The sequence below is a fragment of the Kogia breviceps genome, chromosome 8 (assembly GCF_026419965.1).
Source record: "Kogia breviceps isolate mKogBre1 chromosome 8, mKogBre1 haplotype 1, whole genome shotgun sequence".
Lineage (NCBI taxonomy): Eukaryota > Metazoa > Chordata > Mammalia > Artiodactyla > Physeteridae > Kogia > Kogia breviceps.
The window spans coordinates 1921786-1945473 of NC_081317.1; the positions used below are offsets into that span (position 1 = coordinate 1921786).

At 60.5% G+C, this 23688-nt stretch overlaps 4 protein-coding genes, 1 long non-coding RNA gene and 3 other non-coding genes across 9 annotated transcripts in view; 5 read left to right on the top strand and 3 right to left on the bottom strand.

Annotated features, from left to right (window-relative positions):
* Nucleotides 1-2275, top strand: part of RPL7A (ribosomal protein L7a) — a 187105-nt gene extending 184830 nt beyond the window's left edge. For both annotated transcript variants that reach the window (XM_059073303.2, XM_067040332.1), the window contains exons 4-8: nt 126-266; nt 465-544; nt 1440-1570; nt 1867-1936; nt 2111-2275. In XM_059073303.2, coding sequence (XP_058929286.2) covers nt 126-266; nt 465-544; nt 1440-1570; nt 1867-1936; nt 2111-2215 — 527 coding nt within the window. In that variant the 3' untranslated portion in view covers nt 2216-2275. The remainder of the gene's footprint in view (nt 1-125; nt 267-464; nt 545-1439; nt 1571-1866; nt 1937-2110) is intronic.
* LOC136794692 (uncharacterized) lies at nt 51-2393 on the bottom strand. The gene is made up of 2 exons (XR_010841797.1): nt 1666-2393; nt 51-347 (listed from the first exon to the last, which is right to left on the bottom strand). It is a non-coding gene; the product is annotated as an uncharacterized lncRNA (long non-coding RNA).
* Nucleotides 313-387, top strand: LOC131762036 (small nucleolar RNA SNORD36). Its single transcript, XR_009337125.1, has one exon. It is a non-coding gene; the product is annotated as a small nucleolar RNA SNORD36 (small nucleolar RNA).
* LOC131762039 (small nucleolar RNA SNORD36) lies at nt 722-793 on the top strand. Its single transcript, XR_009337127.1, has one exon. It is a non-coding gene; the product is annotated as a small nucleolar RNA SNORD36 (small nucleolar RNA).
* On the top strand, nt 1705-1772 carry LOC131762040 (small nucleolar RNA SNORD36). The gene has a single exon (XR_009337128.1). It is a non-coding gene; the product is annotated as a small nucleolar RNA SNORD36 (small nucleolar RNA).
* A 43-nt stretch (nt 2394-2436) lies between the features above and the next one.
* SURF1 (SURF1 cytochrome c oxidase assembly factor) lies at nt 2437-6619 on the bottom strand. Its single transcript, XM_067040347.1, is given in 11 exon segments — nt 2437-2612; nt 2695-2776; nt 2957-3119; nt 3232-3304; nt 4143-4313; nt 5198-5280; nt 5363-5496; nt 6296-6347; nt 6426-6495; nt 6497-6564; nt 6566-6619. Coding segments are annotated over 11 exon segments (1020 nt in total). The 3' UTR covers nt 2437-2542.
* SURF2 (surfeit 2) lies at nt 6553-11221 on the top strand. The gene is made up of 6 exons (XM_059073305.2): nt 6553-6695; nt 6783-6937; nt 7674-7777; nt 9894-10073; nt 10256-10422; nt 10720-11221. The coding sequence occupies exons 1-6, from the start codon at nt 6618-6620 to the stop codon at nt 10801-10803; spliced, it is 768 nt and encodes a 255-aa protein (XP_058929288.1). The 5' UTR covers nt 6553-6617; the 3' UTR covers nt 10804-11221.
* On the bottom strand, nt 11088-23634 carry SURF4 (surfeit 4). The gene is made up of 6 exons (XM_059073304.2): nt 23423-23634; nt 16357-16543; nt 15439-15515; nt 14752-14795; nt 14116-14302; nt 11088-13410 (listed from the first exon to the last, which is right to left on the bottom strand). Exons 1-6 carry the CDS (start codon nt 23468-23470, stop codon nt 13144-13146), a joined length of 810 nt encoding a protein of 269 aa, XP_058929287.1. The 5' UTR covers nt 23471-23634; the 3' UTR covers nt 11088-13143.
* Nucleotides 23635-23688: the final 54 nt, after the last annotated feature.

The window sequence follows — 23688 nt, forward strand, 5'->3', positions numbered from 1 at the left end:
AGGATTCCTTGTCTGGTCTCGAGAACGTGATACACTGAAGAGATAACGTGTGAGATCTCTTGAACCGTAGTTTTATTCAGGACGGTGACCTAGCATTTGACCTGAACTGGCGGTCTTTTTTTCAGCTACTCAGCTGCTTAAGCTGGCCCACAAGTACAGACCAGAGACAAAGCAAGAGAAGAAGCAGAGGTTGCTGGCCCGAGCTGAGAAGAAAGCTGCGGGCAAAGGGGATGTCCCCACCAAGAGGCCACCTGTCCTCCGAGCAGGTGAGTGGGCCCCTCCTTGAAGAGGGTGAGTGGCGGGGCAGGCTCTTGGCGATGATGCATGAATTTCTTCACCTGGAATCACTGTGAAGAGTAAAATCCGAGCTTTTTAACCCTGAGTCATAGCGGGGCCCCCGGTACAAGTGCTTTTGTGCCCAGCAGCCCCACCCCTCCGCCATGCAGACTGGTTGTCTGTTCTAGGGGTTAATACCGTCACCACGTTGGTGGAGAACAAGAAGGCTCAGCTGGTGGTCATCGCACACGACGTGGACCCCATCGAGGTACGTGTGCCTTGTTCTCAAGCGTTGACACCTGAACTTAGATTGGTTGGGTCCTTGTTTGTACCAGGAAGGTGGCTCCAGGCTAAATACTTGGTCTGGCAGAGGCCGCAGCAGGGTGGCGAGGACTGTCGGCTTTCCATCTAAGGAAGTCCTGACAAGGGATCCACCTCGTGGCTGTTGCAATGATGTGACACTCTCACTGAATTAAACCTTGAAGTACAAGTCCGGAGCTTTCTAACCCTGAGCGGCTGCTGCCGCGCTGGCTTTGGGGTGCACCGCTCTGGCTCAGAGCGCCCCCTGGGGCTCGTGCTCAGAGCGCCCCCTGGGGCTCGTGCTCAGAGCGCCCCCTGGGGCTCGTGCTCAGAGCGCTCCCTGGGGCTCTGGCTCAGAGCGCCCCCTGGGGCTCGTGCTCAGAGCGCTCCCTGGGGCTCTGGCTCAGAGCGCCCCCTGGGGCTCGTGCTCAGAGCGCCCCCTGGGGCTCGTGCTCAGAGCGCTCCCTGGGGCTCTGGCTCAGAGCGCCCCCTGGGGCTCGTGCTCAGAGCGCTCCCTGGGGCTCTGGCTCAGAGCGCTCCCTGGGGCTCGTGCTCAGAGCGCCCCCTGGGGCTCGTGCTCAGAGCGCCCCCTGGGGCTCGTGCTCAGAGCGCTCCCTGGGGCTCTTGCTCAGAGCGCTCCCTGGGGCTCGTGCTCAGAGCGCCCCCTGGGGCTCGTGCTCAGAGCGCTCCCTGGGGCTCGTGCTCAGAGCGCCCCCTGGGGCTCGTGCTCAGAGCGCTCCCTGGGGCTCTTGCTCAGAGCGCTCCCTGGGGCTCTTGCTCAGAGCGCCCCCTGGGGCTCGTGCTCAGAGCGCTCCCTGGGGCTCGTGCTCAGAGCGCCCCCTGGGGCTCGCGCTCTCTTGCAGCTGGTGGTCTTCCTGCCGGCCCTGTGCCGTAAGATGGGGGTTCCTTACTGCGTCATCAAGGGCAAGGCCAGGTTGGGGCGTCTGGTCCACAGGAAGACCTGCACCACCGTGGCCTTCACACAAGTCAACTCGTAAGTGTGCAGTGTCGCCCGGAATTCCCAAGAATCTCTAGGGACAACCTCCCCGCCCCCCCACACCAAGTTTGCCTAATTTCTCGGGATCTTACCTTAAAAGACCAGCCTTCAACGAGTACTTTTCTGAACCTTTGCCCATGATGGTTATGAATTTCTTCACCTGAATAAACCGTGCTGTCACGTTATCATCTGAGGCAGAAGGGTTGTGCTGGAGCTAAAAAGGAAGTCGCTGCCGCTTTTTGGAAGGGTTACTGCGAGGCCACTGACCCACGTTTTTCCCTCTGCCTCGTTAGGGAAGACAAAGGGGCCCTGGCTAAGCTGGTGGAAGCCGTCAGGACCAATTACAACGACAGATACGACGAGGTACTTAACGCGCGCGCACAGAGCACTGTCTTTCGGTAAAGCTGCGTCTGTAGCCAGAGGCTGGCTGGCGCTCGGCTCTTTCTGAGCAGTTGTATTTGCCAGTCAGCTTGGAACAACCCCGTAGGGAGTGCGTGAAATGACCCGCCAAGCTGACTGCCTGTCTTCTTGTTACAGATCCGCCGTCACTGGGGAGGCAACGTCCTGGGCCCCAAGTCAGTGGCTCGCATCGCCAAGCTGGAAAAGGCAAAGGCCAAAGAACTGGCCACCAAACTGGGCTAAGTGTACGCTATTGATTTTTCTGTACATAAAAATAATAATTAAAAAAAATCCTCTTCTTCAGCCAGTGTTGGGCATTTTGGGCTAAAAGTTGAGGACAGCGGCCGGTAAATCCTGCGTCCTTATCCCCCATAGGGCAGCACTTGTGTGTGGGTCCAGTTTTGAAAAGGCCAAGCAGTACTTGAATCGACTCGTTCATTTGGGTAGAAGGAAGACGCTACACGTACGGTGTAGAGATTTATTTATGCCAATAACACGTTATCAGCCTAAAGTCGAACTTCTTGAAGTGGCTTCGGCTGTTCAGGGACAGGGCTGCATCCGCCAACCTCGTCACACACCACGAGTCCGGCTTAGGAATTTCTTAAACCACAGGTACGAGGTGGCCACAGCGAGTCCATACCTTGGGTTGAAAGAAAGTGACTACGGTCAGGGGCTGGAAGGAGGGTGGAGGCGGCAGGAGTGGCTGGCCCCCCCGGGCTCACCAGGTGATGATGTACTGCATGTGCTCGTTCCTCAGGGTGACTCTGGTTTGCCCTCCGATGGGTCCTCCGGGGACTGTGCTCTCTGCGGAGACAGTGGGCCGTGTCCTCACCGTGGCCTATCAGCCAGCCCCCTCGTGTTGCCCCCCTCTTAGCGCGTGTCAGGCACACTCCCACTGCAGCGACGCTGGGGCGGAAGCGACTGGGAGGGGTCCAGGGTCAAGAGGGAGAACAGGGCCTTCGGGGTGGGCTGCTCACAACGTACTGAAGTCGGCATCTATGAAGATGGGCTCTGCGCCTGTGAGCCTGGCCATGGCCTCCAGGTCCCGGTAATGCCAGTGGTTCCTCTCGGGATCATTCTCGGGAACAAAGGGCTTCCTGGTCTCCGACAGCCTCACCATCCCGACTAGGTCCACTTCTCCCTCAACCTGCCCAGGAAGGTGTGAGGTGCTCTGTGGGGCCCTGCATGGAGGCTGGATTGGCTCCTCGGGGACCGGAGGGGGGGGGACGACGACGACGACACGGGTTCACGCCCCTTACCTGGCCTTCGCGCCGCGTATCTGGATTCACTTTCTTCCTGGGCACAAACCCTCTGTTTACCAGGATGGTGACTCTAGAGTAGTAAGAGCGCGCTGGTTCAGGCAGGGGGCGGTTTCTGAATAAAGGTGGTCACTACCTCCCGGACGGCAGCACGGGGAAGGGTTTACGAGTAGAGCTGGGGGGGGGGGGAGGGCTGTGCCTCCGACCCCGCAAGTGCTGTAGGTTCGCGGCCTCTGCTTGCCTTGTGCTTCACTTGCTGCACATGCAGCCAATGACCGACACCGCCCCACAGCCTCCAACTACTGCCTCTCGTGTCTGCCCCCAATCTCGCATCCTAACCAGGGGAGTCCCCGAGCCGCAGCATCGGGGCCCATCCCAGACCTAAAACCAGAAAGCTGGGGGCCGACAAGGGACCTGGGGTTTCGTTTGCATGTTACCATTGGGAAGCCGCTCTACTTCTGGATCGTGCGCTTGCAGGGCCCCCATCGCGTACACGTTCTCTCCTTCCCCCGGGATACTCTGCACTCACCGTTGGACCCAAAGAGCCCCGGGGAAGCCTTCCTGGGGAAGCCTTCCTCGAGTCGGCTCCCTCCCTGCAGGGCTGGTGGTTCCCTTCTCTGGAGTTCCTCTGCTGTGGCCCCTCAGGCTGCACCCTAAGCACTAAACGCGTGGGCCACTCATCGACGGTTTCTCCAAAGAGGCCTGTTTCGTTCACCCCTCCTTCAGAGCTCAACAGGCAGGCGTTGTTCAGTAATAAGTTAATTGGCTTAATAATGAGTAACGCATTTCAAACTCCCAAGGAGTCGAGCTTATCTGGGTTTCTTGGATTTCCCAGGGTTGGGGGCTGAGAAGGAAGGAGATGGGAAGGACCGCATGTGCCAGGCCAATCAGCTGCCCCGCGCCCCACTCACCCCAGGTCAGCGCAGCGGAAGGGGGTGACCACGTGGGCACCGCTGGCGGCCGCCCCCGAGAACCCGGCCCCGCCCACCGCGGTCCGCGGCATCACGTGCAGCTCCTTAGAGTGGTCGAAGTGCCCCCTGACCTTCACTGGCCTGTACTCCAGGTTCTTCAGTTCCATCGGGCTACAAGGGAGGGGAGAAGCTGGCACCAAGCAAGGCTTGGCAGGAAGGCAAAGCCTCTCAAGGGTCTGCAAACCACGAAGCCCACCGCGGCCTGAGAAGCAGTGTAGAAGGTGACGCGCCACCGCAGTGGGGTCTGCGTGATGCGCCCTCCAAGGGGGAAAGCGGGCCCCTGTGATGCCACGTGGGAACGTGGATCTGTGCTGCCCAACAGTCCACGTTTTCAAGAAAAGCTTAACGCTGTGGCCTCCTGCGTGAACACGATAAAATACGTGGGCCAAAACCGTCATCTGCAAGCCGAATGTGACCTGCTTGTTTGCTCCTTTGACCGGAAAGCTTTGTGATTTTAGCTGGCACTCTTAGGACAGTGCCTCCCCCACCCCCACCCCGCCCCCGGCTGCGCCGCACAGCTTGTAGGATCTTAGTTCCCTGACCAGGGATGGAACCAGAGCCCCCTGCGGTGGAAGCATGGGGTTCTAACAACTGGACCACCAGGGAGTTCCTAAGTGCTTTTAAATGAGGGGAGAAGGCAGCAGAATGCCTGCGCATTTTCTCACGGTACCATCCTCACATCCAGACTTGACATACGCGTGCCCTCCCCTCCAGCTAAGAATTACTGCTGCAGAAGGGCATCAGCACCGGGGCGGGGGGCGGGGGGGGACCCTCAGCTACACTGGTCCTGGAAAAAGCACGAAACCCAGGTTCAAAGATCTTTCTACGTACATATGTCAGGCAGCTTCACAAGGGCAGTCGGGTGTCAACAGGAAGCCTAGCAGGACCACTGATTTTTAAGGGCTCCCATCAGGGTCAGAAAGGCAAGCAGCAGCCAGGCCCCACTGCTGATCTCAAGTGAGCCCAGCCCCGGGTGGGCGGCCACACACACTCACTCTGCAGGCAGCGGGATGGGCTCGGCCGTAACTCTAGACTCTAGTTCTGCGATCAGCTGTAGCTTCCACTTCCGGCGCTGGACCTATGGACACAGGGCATAAGGCCGAGCAGGTGGCAGCAGGGTCAAGGGCTCAGAGCCAGGAGCGCGAGAAGTCAGGCTTTACCTGCCACGTCCCCAGGCCAAAGGCAGTCACAGGTATGAGAAACAGAAACCACTGGAGAAAGGAGTTGTCTTCCGTTTTTGAGGCACTTGCTTCGGCTGAAGAGCTGCCACACCTGCTGGGCCTCCAGACCAACCCTAGTAGACGTCACAACACGGGCATGGGGCCGGAAGCCCTGGAACAAAGAACTGGAGCAGCCAATTCCTTGAAGCTGCCATGACTACCGGAGAGAACGTGGTACAGGAAGAGGGCCCAGGCCACCACGTGCAATCGGGAGCCCACCAGCAGCAGCTGCGTCCAGCCCAGCTCCTAACCCAGTGCCCAGTGCATGACACCCACTCAGTGGACATTCACCCACTGAATGAGATCCAGGGCTTAGACAGAACGTGATACACTCAGGAGAGTGGTTTAACCGAACTCTCAGAACAGCTGTTCTTTTCCATCGTTCATAAATTTAAACTTGGCAAAACGAACACAGGAAGTACATTTAAGCTCTCAGAGGATGAGTCCCATCAACGGAAAGCATCACGGGTCTTGAGGATGCTAAAAAAGCAGACCTAGAGCAGGCTCGCAACGTGCCTTTACAGGGAGCACAGCACTCTACAGACAAATACCCTCGCTGTGCCTTGGAGACAACATGCAAACTGTGGTGATTAGCTAGGCTTTCCTTTAGGAACCCACAGTTTCCGTCCTGGGTTGGCCCCGCATCAGCCCGAGGAGCCGTGGGGCGGTTATGGCACGTCTCGGGCCGAGCGTGTCGGGCGGCAGAGCGGACAATAGCGCCCGCCAGAGCCCGCGCGCACCCACGGCCCGACTCAGAGGCTCGGGCGGCAGTTCCAGGGCTTATCGCGACGCCACGCGCCCCGGCAAAGCGGAGGCACGGACGGACGGGGCGGCTTTCCCTGGTGCCGGGGGCACCCCTGGACGAGTCCTCACCTGGGCGCGAGATGACCCCAAGGACGCGCCTCCGGACGGCGCGGGCCGGAGCCTGCGGAGACGCCAGGGGCCGGCTGAGCTCGTCCAGCCCGGGCGCGCGCCCCAAGCCCGGCCGCCCCGCTCCGCTCACCGGCCCCGCGCCCGCCGCCCGCGGCCCCAGCCCCGCCGTTCGCAGCCCCAGGCCCCGCACCGCCGCCATCGCCCCGCCCGGGCGCGCGCTTCCGGGATCTGGAGGCGTCTGCTTCCGGGGCACCGCCCCGCCCCGCCCCCGGCCCACGTGGTTCGAGCGACGTTAGGCCTCCAGCTCCGAGTGCACCGAGCCATGAGCGAGCCGCCGGCCGACGTACGCGCCTTCCTGCGGGAGCATCCGAGCCTGCGGCTGGAGCCCGGCGCCCGCAAGGTGGGCGGGGAGCACAGGACACCCCCGACGGGCCCCGGGACCCCCGACCGCCCGGACCCCCTGACCGCCCCGCCTTCCCGCCCGCAGGTGAGGTGCGCTCTGACGGGCCACGAGCTGCCCTGCCGCCTGTCGGAGCTCCAGGTCTACACCCGCGGCAAGAAGTACCGGCGGCTGGTCCGCGCCTCCCCGGCCTTCGACTACGCTGAGTTCGAGCCGCACATTGTGCCCAGCACCAAGAACCCGTACGTGGCCGGGCCGGGCCGCGATAGGCCCGGCACTGCCGGGGAGGCGTAGGGTGGGACAGTTCCTAGTGCTCAGTCTGGCCGGAGCTGGGTAGACTCCAAAGCCCCGACCCCTCCCCGCTGGGTGAGCGCTCCTCAAAGACGCGGCCTGTTCTGCAGCGCCCACCTTCCCGTGAGATAGGAGAGCTGAGATCCAGGTGGGCGTCCTGGAGCTGTGGGTCACCTGGGATCTCAAGTGAGGCCCGCCGTCCCCCGTGCATGTTTGCTTTTTTGTAAACGTGAGGTTTGTCACCCGAGCCTGTCTGCTTCAAGAGGATTGGAGCGCTTGTGCTTTGTCACCTGAGGTTCTGAGCGCGGTCGTTTCCCCATCTTTAGTTTAAAGGAGAGCTGTGATTAAGCTGAGAGCTCACGGTTGACAATAGTAGTCAAAACGAAGAGGGGGATGGCAGACGCTCCCACTATCCAGCGCTTTGCCAGGCTTTCGCCGACGTGCCTCTCTCATGCTGGAGCAGAGTTCGGCGGGGCTGGTGAGGCCTGTTTTCCAGGTAGACGGTGAGAGGCCACAGCCCGCCTGGATGAGTGCTTCTCCACCCCGGCTGCGGATCGTAGTTGCTAGGGAGCTTTTAAGAATCCTGATGCCCAAGCCACGTGGTAGACCTCCGCTGTCAGTCTGTGTGGGGGAGGCCAGGGTGGAGAAGCGTGGGTCTGAATCCTTGCTTGTGAACTGTCCCCTTAGGCACCAGCTGTTCTGCAAACTCACCCTGCGGCACATCAACAAGTCCCCGGAGCACGTGCTGAGGCACAGCCAGGGCCGGCGGTACCGGAGGGCGCTGCAGAAATGTAAGTAGCCGAGGCGGGACACGGGTGTCTGGGTGCTTGCCTGCCCTCCCCCAGGACCAGCGCCCCTAGAACGCAGAAGCGGCAGCCCGGGCCTCCTTTGGTGGTACTTGGTGGATGCAGTGGGCCGGGTCCCAGCACAGTGAGGAGAGAGACGATGGCAGCGATGGTGCAGAGCCAGAGGCTGACTCCGAAGTGATGCAGGTTGTGTTAAGTGCCGTGAAGAAGACAGTGCCAAGCGAGGCAGATGGACCTGCTTTATGCAGGAGGCTCTCGGAGGGTTTTTCTTTAGAATGAGACTTCGGGGACTGCAGGGGTGGGGTGGGGGGGTGGCGGGGGCGGGGAGAGTGCTCCGCTTAGCTGGGGGTGGTGTCTGGAGGACGGCCACTGTGCCACTAGACAAGGTGGGGTTAGAAAGGCGGGTGGGGACGGGACCACAGAGGGTCTTGGCAGCCGTGGAGTGGGGCTGCCCTGGAAGGGTTAAAGCAGGGACTGGCCTCATCTGCTTGTGTCTCGGGATCACGTGTTGCTGCCAGGGGAGAGGGGAGAGGAGAGGGAAGGAGTGGGAGAGGCCACCCCGTTGCTGTGCACTCACCCAGGTGAAGATGCCGGTGGCTGGGTCACCAGGTGCCGGCAGGGCGGGGGGAAGGATGTGGGAGGTGTCTAACGGTTTTGTGGGTAGAATCAGTGGACGGGGGCAGCGAGGGAGCTGGGGAATCAGCTGTGCTCCTCAAGGTCCTGGTGTGACCACGGGTGGCTGATGACGTCGTGAGGGTGGGGGAATGGAGTCTGAAGAACAGCTTTCTGGGGAAGAGCACAGGTTCCTTCAGGCGTTCCAGGTGGAGGTGGATCAGGGAGGGTGGCCGTTGAGAACATGGACCAGCCCTCAGGTGACGCAGATCAGTGACACAGACGCAGCGTCTGCGTCTGCGTCGCGTGGAGCCGGGTGACAGGGCCGGGCCTGAGCTCGGAGGAGCCCCGGGCGGTCGTGTCTGAGGCAGAGAGGAGTCTCGGGGGTGAGGCGGTTGCCTCGTCAGACGGCCCCGAAGGGCAGGTGAGGACGGAAGAGGGCCCTGAGATCTGACAGAGGCAGCTGAGGTGGCGAGGAGGGGACAGAGCCAGGCCGGAGCGGGGCGGGCGGGCCCGATGGCAGGAAGGAAGGTGAGGAGGACGAGCCCAAAGGCCTGGCTTCCGCGTGAAGAGAGGAGGCTGCGAGCGCGGCGCTGAGGCGCCTGCGGAGGCAGGACACGGGGCTCCTGGGCACCTTGCTTGCCCGCGGCCGCGCTCAGCTGCTCGGCGAGGGCGGGAAGCGGCTGGGTTTGCCCACGAGTAGGGGGCGGTTCCGATGCCGGGCCCAGGCGCTGAGACGGGCCTGGGAGGCGCCGGGGCCCGGGCCGCTCCGGCAGCAGAGCGCGTGGCGGGGGCGCCTGGCCGCGCCTGGGCTCCGCTCCGCCGGTGACGGGCCGCTGTGCGGCCGTGGAGGGGGCGGCAGAGGGGAAGCGGGGTGGGGCCCCGCGGGTGGGCGGTGGCGAGAGAGCCGGGGCCCCGCAGGGCTTGGCCACCCCGTGAGTGACGATGGCCGGAGCTGGGGGACAGTGAGAGCCGATGGCGGGCGAGCTCCGACAGCCGGCTGCCCCGAGCCCTCGGTGCCGGAGGGGACGGTGTGGCTCCAGCGAGGCGTCTCCTGGAGGCCTTGTCCCCGCCGTCCGCTCTGAGCCAGGGGTCGGCAAGGGCCAGGCACCAACTTGCACTGAGCCCCGCCATCCAGCGGGGGTCCTGGCCGCTGTGCCTGAGGGGACTTCGGTCTCCGGGGGACAGGCTGGCCTGGCTTCCTGTGCCCGCTCAGCACCCTCCCAGCCGTACCCGGCTGGAGCCAGAGAACAGATGCTCCAGGCGCGTCCTACTCGGGGAGGAGAGGAGAGGGAGGCAGGCCTTCGCCACCCTCCTGCCCTGGGCCCGCATCCCCACGCGCCCCCCTGCTCTCCCGGTTGGAACCCAGCTGATGGCGCTCGCCCTCCGGGCGGAGGGTTCTGGGGGCCCTGGCGGAGCTGAGCTCTGTCCCCGGGGGGGCTGTGGGGAGACGAGGCGGGACGCGGGCAGCGTGCGCGTCTGTCTCCAGACGAGGAGTGTCGGAAGCCCGGTGTGGAGGCCGTGCCCGCCTGCCGCCAGCACGGGAGCAGCGGGAGGGCAGACCGGCACGGGCCGCCCCGCCCTAGAGAAGCCTTCTGGGAGCCCGCGTCCAGCGATGACGGCGCCGCCCCAAGTGACAGTGACGACAGCATGACAGACCTGTACCCACGTAAGCTGGGACGCGCCCCCCTCCCTCCCCACCCTCTGGGTTCGGGTAGCGGCCGTCCACTCCGTTTCCGTCAGCCGTGAGCAGCTCCCTCCCGCCGCGTGTCCTCTGGTCCTGGGCCCGGCTGACCACCGGCACACGTGGTGGACTCGACCTGAAACAGCCCAAACCTCTGCTCCTTCCAGCCGAGCTGTTCACCAAAAAGGACCTGGGAGGGACTGAGCACGGGGACAGCACCGACGACCTTCTGGCGGGGGATGAGGACGAGAAGCCGAGACGCCGCGGAGAGATGGGCCCCGGAGACAGCGGGGCTGTGGGCGCGGGCCGGGAGCAGGTCCTCGAGCGCGGGAAGGTGGGGTGCCACCCCCAGGGCTGCCGGCGTGGCAGCGGCTTCTTCTAACCATGGTTTCAGCTGCTTTAGAAAAATATAACACCTTTCTCATAACCGAAACCTCGAGCTAACGATACGTAAGATAATCGCCGAGGCTGCTCTGATGGGGGCGGGGCGCTGCTTCCTGGTTGGCTGTCCAGGAGTTTCCACTAAAGCCTCTTCCTCCCTGCGGGCCAGGACTGGGGGGACCGGGCTCACAGCACCCCTGCGTCAGATCAGAACGCCTCCACTGATCGGAATTCTCTGTTTGTGCCGCAGAAGCAGTCCGGCTCGTTGAAAAAGAAGTCCAAGAGTCATCACCGCAAACCTAAGAGTTTCAGCTCTTTCAAACAGTCAGGTTAATGGAAAGTTGCTGGAGAAAACACATCCGAAGAGCCTTTTGAGAACCCTCCCGGCATCCAGGCCACGTTCCTCCTCGAGGTGCCTGCCGCGCGTCCTCCTAACTGCTGGGATGTCTGTCCGCTCCTCGTTTGCTGCCCCAGAAGGCCGGGCCGGGGGGGTCTGACCCACGGATGTCAGGGTCTCACCCCCACCCCCAGGAAGCAGCAGGGACCCCGGAGGGGGCACCCGAGGAGAGCCCTGGCCAGTCCCCACCTGGCTGGACGACACCAGAGGATCACACTGCGTACAACAAATGCCACTATTTATTTTGACGTGTCTCCAAAAATCAAAATGTTTTCAAACACAACTAAGATATAAAATACAGCGTAAAATGAGATTCATAACTGTCTCCCCCATAAAGCAAACAATTTTTCAGAAATCGTTGTGCCAAAACCAATCGGTAGATCCTGCTTTCCTCTTCTCCCCGAGTGGGAATCGACCCCCGGCCCGAGCACTAGCCCGCGCAGGGCCACGGGAGGCGGGACCGGGGGCCACCACGCCACCTGGCCACCAGGGTCAATCTCAGTTTTGACAAACCAGAAAGGTCTTCCTAGCAGGGGGCAGAAGAAGACCCGCACCCTGCCAAAGACAGTGTCACGGAGCCACTGCGACCTGGCCAAGAGCACCATTCATCAGGGCCATCGTGCTGGGGTAACTGGGAGGGGGGTGTAGATCAAGACGCCCGCTGCCCAGGTTGCGGCACTGAGTCGGAGAACGCCCTTGGTGTGGGAGCATCCCAGTGACTGAAGTAGAAAAGCCCTCTGAACTTATAAATACTCGGGGAGGAAGGTCACTGCGGGAGGGACTGGGAGCGGCTTGGGTTGAGCCTCTGCAGTGGTGGGCACACAGGTGGGTGCTGGAAAGGTTCTGAGAGCGCCAGTGGGTAAGAGCCGGCCTCCCCCATTCCCTGGGAAGCTGACCAGGGGCTTTCCTGGGACGGGGTGGGGTTGCTCCCCACCTCTCCCTGGCTCTGGCTGGAAGGTAGACGTGGATCTGGGTTTAGGACTGGGCCCAGCAGCCCTGGGGAGGCCCTCAGGCTTGCAGCCCTAGCTGAGCAAACCGGAGAGGGTGAGATCGGCTCCAAGGCAAGGCTTGCGAGAGGCCTCCAAGGAGGGCCTCGTCGAGTTCGGCCAGCCTCACTGCGTCGGGTCTGACCCTGACTCCCCGTGGGAGGCACAGAGGCGCACCGCTAGGAGGTGGACGAGCGGAGAACAGCAAGAAGCACTCACAGCCCCAGCAAGAGAAACGCAGTATAAGGCAATGTTAGGAAACTTGAAATACAGGATCGAGATCCAATCGGTAAGGCATCACAGATTGTAAAAAGTAATTTGGGTTGCATTCAGCATAGCGTAGCAAATAGACAATCTGAGCAAGCTGCAGCCTCGTGAAGGTGAAGGTGGGGGAGTGGTGGCCGCACGGCCTGGGGAGCCCCACGGGGGAGATGAGCGGGCAGCGCTGGCCCGGCTCTGGCCGTGGTCCTGGGGCAGCTCAGCGTGAGGTAACCGGTCTGAGCGCCCCACTCCGGCCCGGCCCCGCGGTGGCAGCTGTCCCCCACCGGGCTGGGCCCGCGTGCTGCCGGGTCTGGGGGGCGGGTCCCCGTGGGCCACCGTCCGCACCTTGAGCCACTACCGCTCCCAGGGCGTCGCCCCGTAAAAACTGCACCAATCTGAGTCGAGACCCTGATGAACACCTTTCACCGTAGACGGCAACCTTGGCTGCCTCTCTAACACTGCCTTATTCTTTGGGTCTAGGGTTTCTCTACATGCTCTCGCTGTCCCTATAAAGTATCACAACAGAGGGCAGAAACAACGGGGAAGGCACTGGTGCGAGTTTGAACCAGTGTGTTGATGTCGGGCTGGGCCACCCCACATCATCGAGTAGTTTTAGCTAAAAACGTAAACTTTAAAAAAAATAATAAGAGGGAGACTGCTTTGAATGATACACAAATGTATCTGCTCACAGTACAGCTTGAAGGTCCCCTACCCCAAAAAAGAAACCCAAAAAAACAGGACTGCAAGGCCACAGCCAAGCAAGCCGCTCACCCCAAGCAGCTGCGGCCTGCCTTGGGGAGGGAGGTGCTGACCACGGGCTGGCCAGCTCTGCGTGGTCAGATAGCAGGTTGTGGGTCCAGAGCAGATTTAGCCATCAATTATCAGGTGTCCGCAAATAAAGTTCTCAAAACATCTGTGCCTTTACCAAGGGAGGGGAGGGAAGAGGATACAGAGATGCTGGCAGTTGGTCGAGTCCACCCTGAACCAGTCCTCGACGGCCACGGCTCCCAGCCAGGCGGGGAGGGGTCCGTTACCACTCTTTCTTCTTCTCGTCCATGGACACGCCCCCGGGGCCCAGGGCCACCACCAGGAGCAAGCCTCCGATCACCGACATGGTCTGGAAAAAGTCGTACTTGAGGAAGTCATGCATGGGCTTGTAGACGGGAATGGTCCAGAAGGCGTTGAAATACACGTTGATGGCAAACAGCCACACGACGAGAGTCAAAGCGGCCAGCTTGGTTTTAAAGCCGATGGCCACCAAAATCATCAGAGCCGTGCCCACGATGTTCTGGAGAATCTGCACAGGTTGAAAGGTAAGCAGTGGAAATAAACAGGCAGGTTCCAGCTGCCCGTGTCACTGCAGTCTGTGGGCCAGGGTGGGGTGACTCAGGGCGTGCCGAGAGCCGGCATTACAAGCAGGGAAGAAAAGCATGTCTCCTGTGATGGGGGCAGCAGAGAAAGCCACGCTCTGAACTGAGAAAGGTTTGGGGAAGGGTAAAAGGTCTCTGACGAACAGGATGGCATTTACCGGGACCTGCTCCAGTCTGAGCCCGGGGCACCTGTCAGTCACAACCACAGTCCCTGGCGCTGCTTAGAACCAAACGCTCCCCCCTCCCCAGCACCAGGAGCCCCTCCTGGGGACCCCGCCCGGCCAGGGCCCCCCAGCTCTGTAAGCTACTGGGGGACAAGGACAAAGCCTTCGACTCTGCAGCCCCAACAAAAAGGACACGATAAAGGCAGGAGCGTGAGGAAGGAAAAGGAAACAGGGGCCTGTGCCAGGAACCTTCACCGACAGCCCGGACGGAGCCTTCAGCGAGGTCAGGGAGGTTAGGCACTTAATCTGTTGGAAAGGCAGCTTCTTGGTGCGTAAGAGCTTGGCAGTGTTCTGTTCCCTTTAACGGGATCATCCCCATGGCCCCTCAGCTACGCTCAGTGCACAAGCCGGGAAGAGAGGGGGCAGCGCCCCTTCTAGAAGGACGGGGACCCGACCAGGAACACTTACCGAGAAGAAGCTGGCGTCAAAGTGAAGGAGGGTCATGAACATCAAGACCAGCAAGACCCGGCCTCCGAGCTGCATGTACTGTTTGGGGGAGCTCTCGCGCATGGTGGGGACGCCCGCGAACATGCTCTTCCCTTCGGAGCGGGACTCCGCCAGGAGAAGCAACAAGCCTCCTCCCAGGGCCAGGTTCCTGAGGAACAGACAGGCCACGCCAGTCGCTCAGGCTCGTCAGGCTCCGTGAGCGCCCGGTGGACCAAATCGGGAGACCCCAGCAGGAGCAGGGACTCCGGTGACACCCGCGGACAGGGAAGCCCCACACGACCGGAGACACGGATGCGTCCGCGCCACCCTCGGGATGGCCTGGCCTGGGCTCTCCTGCTGACCAGCTGAGCTGGGTCCCTGGGAGCCAGTGCTGCACTTGGACCCTCGTCGCCCTCATGAGATACGGGGTCAGGAGGGATGACCTCGTTCTCACCTCTGTCCTGGGGGCTCTGGGTGGGGAAGGAAAAGGCTCCACCAAGGCACACTACAGATTCTAAGAAGCATGGTTTGGACCCAAAGAAACTTACTTCAACCAACAGGTACTGAGTTTAGAAACATGAGGAAAGTGCACTAAGTCACCAACCAGAAGGCACCTACCTCATCAGAAACTTCAAGTCCCATAAAATGCTGTAGGCAATCGTCTAAGGAGAACAGAGAAGAGAGAGAAACTTGAGTCTTGGCATTTTCAGACAGATCTGTATTTCTACAGAACTAACAGCATCAGGCAATTCTTCCCGTATAGGTGAGAATCTAAATACAAGATGCACAAAACCCTTTCAGGACACCGACAGCCCCAAGCTCAGCGTCTCTCAGGGTGCAGTGGTGGCCCCGGATCAAACAAGCCCCTGCTTCCTCAGAGTGGGGCCCAGGACGTTCTGGAGACCGTGGCGGCTCCGAGGCACCGGTCTGGAGTAGACATGAATGACACGTCTCACGTGAGTAGCTAGGTGCTCTTCTTTATGAAGTAAGATGCTAACACGAGAGGGTCCTGGCTGCAGCTGACCCCGTGTCTTGTCCCCTTGTCACAGGAAGTTCAGGAAAGTGGCAAAAGGTGGAGGTGCCCGGAGTTCGGCCCCTTCCCAGGGTACTTGGCTGTCCGGCTCTCCTGAGTCTCCACAGCTTGCATGGAGGAAAATCCAGCAACTTCTCAGAAGGGAAAAGGCGTTCCAGGCAGACACACACAGGGCTGAGAGGGGAGTGAGCCCGAGTCCTCACAAATGCCTTTTCGCCAGAAGCTCTGCTCTAACCAGAGCGAGAGTGGGACCCCAGCCACGTGCCATTTACCTGCAGCGCGATGATGCCGAAGAGCCCAAAGCAGGCGTACTGCACGAAGTTCCTGCTCAACACCAGGATGCAGCCGGCTGGGAAGGAGAAGGGCGGGGCTCAGGGGACCGTGGCCACCTCACCTGGCCCCCTGGTGCAGCGGCAGCCCAACCGCCCGCCCCCAAGCAAAAAGCATCTTCTGGGAGGATTCATGGGAGGCACAGGCCACACACGTGCGTCCACGGGCCTTTACTCATCAAAAACACTGGTCCAGGGCTTCCCTGGTGGTGCAGTGGTTGAGAGTCCGCCTGCCAATGCAGGGGACACGGGTTCGTGCCCCGGTCCGGGAGGATCCCACATGCCGCGGAGCGGCTGGGCCCGTGAGCCGTGGCCGCTGGGCCTGCGCGTCCGGAGCCTGTGCTCCGCAACGGGAGAGGCCACAACAGTGAGAGGCCTGTGTACCGCAAAAAAAGAAAAAAAAAAGAAAAATACTGGTCCAGAAAGTGGGTCCCTTGCTTACAGAGTCACTGTCCATCAGAAAGAAGCTCAACTGCGGAGCTTCAGGCCAGGCTGGCAAGTGCAAGTCCCGTCCTTGCCCCTAACGTGCAGGAGAGGGAGCGCTGCCGCCGGAAGACGGTCAGCAGGCGCCGAAGGAAGGCCCGAGGCCCACACAGCTGCACTGGTGTCTGATGCTCTGCTCTCCCTTCTTCGTTTACCTGTTGGTCCTTCCAGACACCCTGGGTTTGAGGTGCCCCCCGTCCTCGCCGGCCCACCCAGATGCCCCCATCTCCAGCACCTCCTGCTCTGGGCACTGATCACAGGGCCTCAAAGCCACGCGGCCAGGACCAAACCCAGAGCACCCACCCGCGCGCCGGCAGGCCCACGTGCCCGGCCCGGGCTGCTGGCGCGGCGCGCGGCCCCGAGCGCCCGGTCACTCACTCAGCTGCCCGAGCAGGTTGAGGAGCACGAAGCAGGAGGCCAGCAGGTAGCCGCAGCTCCAGGTGCCGTCGATGTAGTCCCGCTGTTCGCTCCACTGGAACCACATGCGGACGCCGTCCTCCAGGAAGGTGCTGATCAGGCAGAGGCGTGCCACGTGCGGCAGGTACTGCTTGGTGACTCGCAGGAACTGCGGGGCCACGGAAAGCTGAGGGTGAGGCGCCCGGCGGGTCCGGGCGCGGGACCACCCCAGCCTCCGTCCCGGGGACGAAGGAGCCCGAAGGCGGTGCCACGGGCCCGTCCCCGACTTCCTCCGCCATCTCAGCTGACGTGTGCGTGGCGACTACAGCCACGCGTGGGACCGCCACAGGACACAGGGCGTGGGCAAGGCAACTGGCCCGGCGACAGACTGGACGGCCCCTCGGAGGCGGCCAGGCGAGGGCGTCTCTGCCGCAGCACTGCTGCCCCTGCGCCATCTCGCTCTCTCGTGGGGCGTCCTGCGCCGAGGGCTGCGAGCAGCCTCCCCGGGCTCTCTACCCACTAGCTGCCGCGAGCAGCCCCGCTCCGACCGCGACAGCCCGAACACCTCCAGACACGGCCGCCTGCCCCCTGCGAGCCCCGCCGCTTACGAGGGGTGGTTAGGACACAAACAGGCAAGGCGAAACTGAGGTACAAATGTCATTCGGGTGAACCGCACGCACTTTCTCTTACCAAGCATTCGAAGCTGAGGTACAAAGGCAAAGAAATCCTATGACACACGATAACACAGCAGGAACTCGGGAGAAAGATCGGGGACCCACCCACACGAGTGACATGTCAGGAGCCAGAGTCTAAAGGGCATCGGTGAGTCTGACTCCTCAAAGGGACAGCTGAATGAATGTCACAGCCCCTCTTAGGCCAATTAAACCTGGCGCTGGAATAAACAAAGGTGTATATAAGAGCGTCTCTTCGTTTTTGGTGTTTGAAGAGCTGCTTAAAAGTCCTAGGAGGCGCTCCAGCTGTCCAACAGGGTTAACGAGCCTCGGGCCGCTTAGACTAGCCTTTAGGTCGTCAGCTCTGGCTCGGTGCGCACAGAGAAGCCTCCCCTCCTCTGGGGATGTGGGCCACAGCAGCCTGGCCTGGCTGGCCTGGGAGGAGGGGAGAGAGAGGTGACAAGCCAGGTGTCCACTCTCTTCCAGTCCTGGAGCTTGAGCCCCGAGGTGTCACGTCTGCTCAGCCCCTGACCCCCACGGAAGTGGTGCCAGACTCACAGTAAGGGGGAGACAGACGCGCCGACGGCCAAGCACGCAGACACGGGCACAGAAGCGTGGGCGGAGACGGGCTCAGGGTTCGCACCCTGGCTCTGACGCCCACCAGCCAGCACACTGGACTTGGACAGACTGAGTTACTTTGGGGGGAGGGGGGGTGGTCTCCACTATCCTTCTAAAAGTGAGGACAGCTGGGTCCATGGTGGCGAAGATTCTTTCCAACTTTAATGAGCAGAGGAGAAAAGGAAAGGGAAAGGACCCTGTTAAAAAAAAAAAAAGAGGTCCCAATCCTATGAATTCTGGAGTCCACGCAGAGAAGAAACACATCAGATCAGAGGCTGTGGGGACAGCTGACGCCACATACCCTCCCGTTTCTGCCTTATGGCCCGAATGATTTCAAAATGCCCAGCAACGGTGTAATCACCCAGCCCGTCAAGAGACAAAGAGCACCCCCTCAGCTCTGATGCCCCGGCCCTCGTGTCAAGGCCCAGCCCAGAAGGCCGGGCGACGACACAGGCCTCAGCTCGATGTGGAAACCGGGGAGAAGCCATGGCGAGGCCGGCAGAGCCCCACTGGACGGCTGTGCAGACTCGGATTCCCAGGCAGAGCCTGACTCGCCTCCGTGCAGCCCTGTGTCCCCGGGGGAGCGCGCCCACCGCGCCGCAGCCCGCAAGACGAGACGGAGGCAGTGTTTAAAGCCTCCGTGACGCGTCTTAATTTTGAGTGTCTGGGTCAAGAGCATTAAAGAGCGGCCGAGAGAAGGTTCCCTTCGGACACGTAATTCACTCCTCTCTCCGCGTGCAGACACACCAAGGAGACAGACGTCTCTCTGCTTCGGAAAAACACGGCAAAAGTTCAGGCATCTGTGCTCTGAACTAAGCACGAATCTGATTTTCAAAGTCACACGTGACCTAGGTTTAGGGCTGACGATTTTACAAGTGAGGCCGACCCGGAGCCTCTCCTAACCAGCCAGCCGCTAACGAGCACCTGCTTGCATTGAACCGGAAAGAAAACAACCAGGTGCGCGATAACGCGAGGCCAGACCCAATATTAATCTCATTGCCTACACACACCTTGGTCTCAACGTGTGGCCCCCGAACCCACGTCACGCTGCTTTAGACAGTGTCCCCTCGGCACAGAAGAGCCCCCGAAGCAGGCACCCAGAAGCCACCTGGCCGGTGCGCGTGCTAAGCCGGCTTCCCGCCCACACAAAGGGCCCGAAGGCCGGGGGCTGCTGCCCACGCACCCGCGGCGGTCACCCATTCTCTCCACTGGGGTAGCTACACCTGACGATATACGGCGATCATGTCCCACAAAGCTCGAGAAAACCTACTTTCTCTTAGTATTCAGGACAAGAGGGACCTGAGGAAAGCAGCCTGCAGTTCTTGTTTCATGAGAACGTGGAGGCAGAGGAAAGAGGCGGTCAGACTTCCCTGATCGCCGAGGAGCGGGGCTGCCCTTCTCAAGGGCCAGCTCCAGCCTGCTCATCCCAGAAGATTAGAACCTGCGGCCAGGTGACTTCCCACACATCAGGCGGAGTCAGGGCTGGTACTGGAGCTCAGTGACTCACACATGTGCGTCCACCAAGACCCCCGAACCCCCAGTAGGTCTCCCTGAGCACTGCTCTGTAGGGTCACGCAGCACCTCGAGGTCCAGGAAGAGATGTCAGCCGGCCCTGAGCCGGAGAGATAGCCTGGCTTTCTTTACTAAAAACCCACGTGGGACAAAGCGCCCACCAATAGGAAGGCAGCTCCAGCTCCAGGCTGCACCTGACCTTCCGGGAGAAGCCTCACCAACTACAACCCCCGCCCGCATGCCTCCACCCCATTCCCCAGAAGAGGCGGGATGGCTTTTCTGAACCTCCTGTCTGAGATCAGCAAGCAAGGAAAAGTGAGTCAGCCGGCTCCTGTCTGCCCTCTCCCCACTCCTTTTTGGCAGAAGGCAGGAAGCCCTCGTTGGGGAGGGGGTGACAGAGCAAAGGAACAAGAGGAAAACACTCAGAAGCCACCACCACTGTCACCAGAACCCTACCACACTGACGGCCATCCACGCACCGTTAATCCAGAGCCCCGAGACCTGGGCGCTATGTATGCCCGGTTCAGTGTCCTGCCAAGGCCATCCTAGCTCTCCAGCCATTGACCAGAGGCCAAGGGGAGCTCCTGGGGGTGAGAGCTTCCAGGACTGGCTCTGTCCTGCCAGAGGACAGGTAAAAATACCAAAGGCCAGGGACCTCCCTGGTGGCGCGCAATGGTTAAGAATCCGCCTGCCAACGCAGGGGACACAGGTTCGATCCCTGGTCCAGGAGGATCCCACATGCCGCAGGACAACCAAGCCCGTGCGCCGTAACTACTGAGCCTGCGCTCTAGAGCCCGCGAGTCACAACTACTGAAGCCTGTGCACCTAGAGCCCGTGCTCCGCAACAAGAGAAGCCACCGCAATGAGAAGCCCGCGCACCGCAATGAAGAGTAGCCCCACCCTGCTCGCCGCAACTACAGAAAGTCTGCACGCAACAACGAAGACCCAACGCAGCCGAAAATAAGTAAATAAATAAATAAATTTATTTTAAACAAACAAACAAACCAAAGGCCACACTGGAGAGCAAGGCCTCACGCAGCTTATCCGTCACCTTGGTGACGAACCACCAGGCAGAACCCATTAGGTGCTAATACTCCTACTTACTGGTGCAAACATGCTTGCAAGTTACAGTCTGCAGACTGGCAGCGAGTTCCAGCTGCAGGGCACGTGCATAAGTTCGGATTGCCGAGTTCATTAGTCTCTGGCTCCTTCCGACCAGTCTCAGCTAGCTTCCGAGTGCCCAGCTCCCGCAGAGAGCATTCTCTGCACTTTCTGCAGCAGGAGGACACTGTCCCTGGCCACCCAGGGCAAGGAGCTTGATGCCAAAGAGGCAGCTCGGGCAGAGCCTGCCAGCGGGAAGTAACCAGACCACTCACCCTGCACTCGCGCCTCTGCAGACCTGAAGGGAAGGTCGCAGGACGGCCAAGCCACGCGTGGACTCAACACATCGACCCACCACGTGCTGCGCGAGACCACACAGACCTCCCTCTCCGCATCTAAAGATGGAAACGCTATGGCCAAGCTCTGGGATCCAGGGGCGGCAGAAGTAGTATATACGGAGGACCCGGCCCAGTGCGGGCGCATCGAAGGTTCTGGATTATTGTCATAACTCTCAGAGGACACACGGCTCTTTTGAGGTCCTGTTCACGGCAGCCCAGACTTTCTGGCCAAATCCTGTCAGTTCATTTTTGCTTTTGTTTTCTGAAGACAAGGTTAGAAAAGACAGATATGTCACATTATATGATCAGTGAATTTGATGACATTTCCCCAGTCCCTTCAAATTAGATCATTTTCATCTTAAAAGCCGGACTCGCAGCACCTTTATTGTTTTAATACTATGTAGGTAAATGTTAAAAACAAAAGCGCCACCCCAGATTTTGTCCATAGGAAGCCACTGCTTTGGCTCTGCACCCCACTTTCTGTCCACATCCTCCTCACGTACCAAGCCTGCCGCCAGAAGAGGCTCCTAACTTTGGTTGCGACAACACGCTGAGCCCCGCCCTCCTGAGTCACCCACAGAGGGCCACAGAGGGGTCCGCTGACAGCTGTCACCATCAAGGTGGGCTCTGGTGCTGAAAAACTGACAGCAGGAGCCTGCGCTGCCCGACAGACGCAGCCTTGGTCCACGCTGTTTCTCTAGTTTTTAGGCAGCATGCTCTCTTACGATGCATTTCCCTTCATTTGTACCAGGAGAGGAACACCAGGCTTTAGAAGCACATTGTGTGTGGTACTAGCCTCAAGGTCAGAGACTGGGTTTCTCCCAGGGCCGTGGCCCCAGGCCAGTCCAGGAGCCTCAGCATGCCTGGCCTCCCTTCCCATAGTAAACTGGTGCAGGCCAACCCTGTGTGCCCCTCAAGGGCCTTTCTGGTTCCAAGATTCCGCTTCTTTCATTGAAGGCAAACAAAATGCATGGAGAAAAAGAATAAAGGATTGCGTAAAAAGAGTCTGGTGGGTTTTTTGTGTGTTTGGGGTTTTTTTTTGGCAGTACGAGGGTTTATCATTTGATAGTTGGCAGCAATTTGACTGGAGACATTTTATCTAGATTCGGTTATGAAATTCACTTGCAAAACCAGGGTTTTTCCGGGCTGCAGAGTGAGTGAGTGTACGAGGCTCTCATGACTCCCTTGGCTGAAAGGAGCCATCTTTAGGTAGTTGCTACTTGGGGAAACAAAACTGGGTCACTAAGATTATGGCAACGAAAACCGACAAACTAAGCAAGCCTACTTGGTTTTTGAGAGCTTTCGATATGAATTGTTTCTGAGAGGGATACAATTTTTGGATTGTGTCTGTAAACACAAAATCATGACCTTAGGAAAAACTTTCTTCAAGTTGATATGTTTTATCCCCAAACTGGTTTTTAAAATATCAGCTCACAGGAAAGTAGCACATAGGAGAACCTGACTGGGAGACCACACAAGAGAGGTATCATCCCTCAAGAGAAACAACAGGAAATCTTGTTCACCAATAACTGATTAGAAAGCACACACACACACACACATCCACACACCCCCTTCAAGAAGTCCAGCCTCCGAGTATGATGAATTAATACAAAATAAAAAATTTAACCTCACTACTCTTAACTCTGGCAAAGCCACACACACATTAAGTGAACCAAAGAAAGAATGACAGTTGGGCCAGACGTGGATCTTCCTGCAGAGATGGGGCTGTGCGTCTGTAGACATAACGGGATACTTTTAGAAGTAAAAGGTACACGACTGAATAATCACCACCACGTTCTTTGGACCAAGCTTGGTCGAAAGAGAGGGTGGAAGCTGTGTCCTTTCCCCTTTCCAGGATCTGGTTCTGTCCATCTAGTTTTTGAACACCTTTAATGGTGACTCAAGGGCCTGCCTGTTTCAAGGGCTCCCCTGTAGCTCAGAAGGCCACCTGTACACCCTTGGAAGGGAAAAACAGGAAGATAGGCTTCCCCTCCTCCCAGGTTTGTGTACAGACAGATACCCATTCATTTCAGTCTCAGGGCAGAGTCCAAACAGGGAAGGAGAACGCAGGGAAGGGTCAAAGGGACCCCAGGAACCCAACACATCTGGGAAAGAGAAAAGAAAAAGTACTGCAGCTTTCTGCAGTGGGGTACATACCATGGCGCCCCCTTTCCTCTGGGAGGACCCCAGGCCTCCAGTCTGACCAACCCCCGTTCAGGATCAACTCCCCAGCCCGCCCCCGAAGAGTGCCCAGTAAAAGGAAAAGCGTGCAGGGACCACCCAACAGTGTAGAATGCAGAGGACGCGCCCCACGCACCCCGGGGCCTCGGGCCCCTTCTCAGGAGCCGGGCAGGCAGCCGCTGACACCCCTCGGCTTCTAGGATGGCCCGGGCCGGGCTGGGGAGGACGGGCCCACCGAGCTGGGCGCCGAAGCAGGGGCCCGGGAACACACCCAGAGCCCGGGTGGGGGGGCGGCGCAAGGGCAGGCTGGGCCCGGAGGCCGGGTTTGGGGGTGCCCCCGGCCGGGACGGGCAGCGAGCCCAGGAGGGAGGGCCCTGGTTGGGGGAGGGGGCGCGATCCCTCCGGTGGGATCGGGAGGAGTGAGGGCACGGCCCAGGCCTCGGGACGGCCCTGCGGGCCGGGGGCCGGCTCTGGGGGCGGCCGGGGTCTCGGGGCCAGGCCCGGGGGGTGCAGGCGGGCGGGCTGGGGCCCCGGGGGGAATCCAGGAGAGGGGGCCGAGTGGGGCCGGGGGAGGAGGCTCCGGGCGGGAGGCCCGGGGGAGGGGCCGGCCGAGGCCGCAGGCCGCACCTGGTCTGCGAAGTCCTCGGCCGTGCCCATCAGGTCGTTCTGGCCCATGGCGGCGGCGGGAGGCTCGGCTAGCTCGCTCGCTCGCTCCCTCGGCGCTCGGCCCGTCGGCGCCCGCGCCCGCTGCGGCCTCCACAGGAAGTGCCGGCGGCCGGCCTCACTTCTCGTCAGCGGCTCCAGCGGCTGCCACGTAGGCCAAGCCTTAAAGGGGCCGCGCCGCGGGGCCCGCCCCGGCCGCGCCTTAAAGGGGCCGCGCGCCGCCCGCCGCG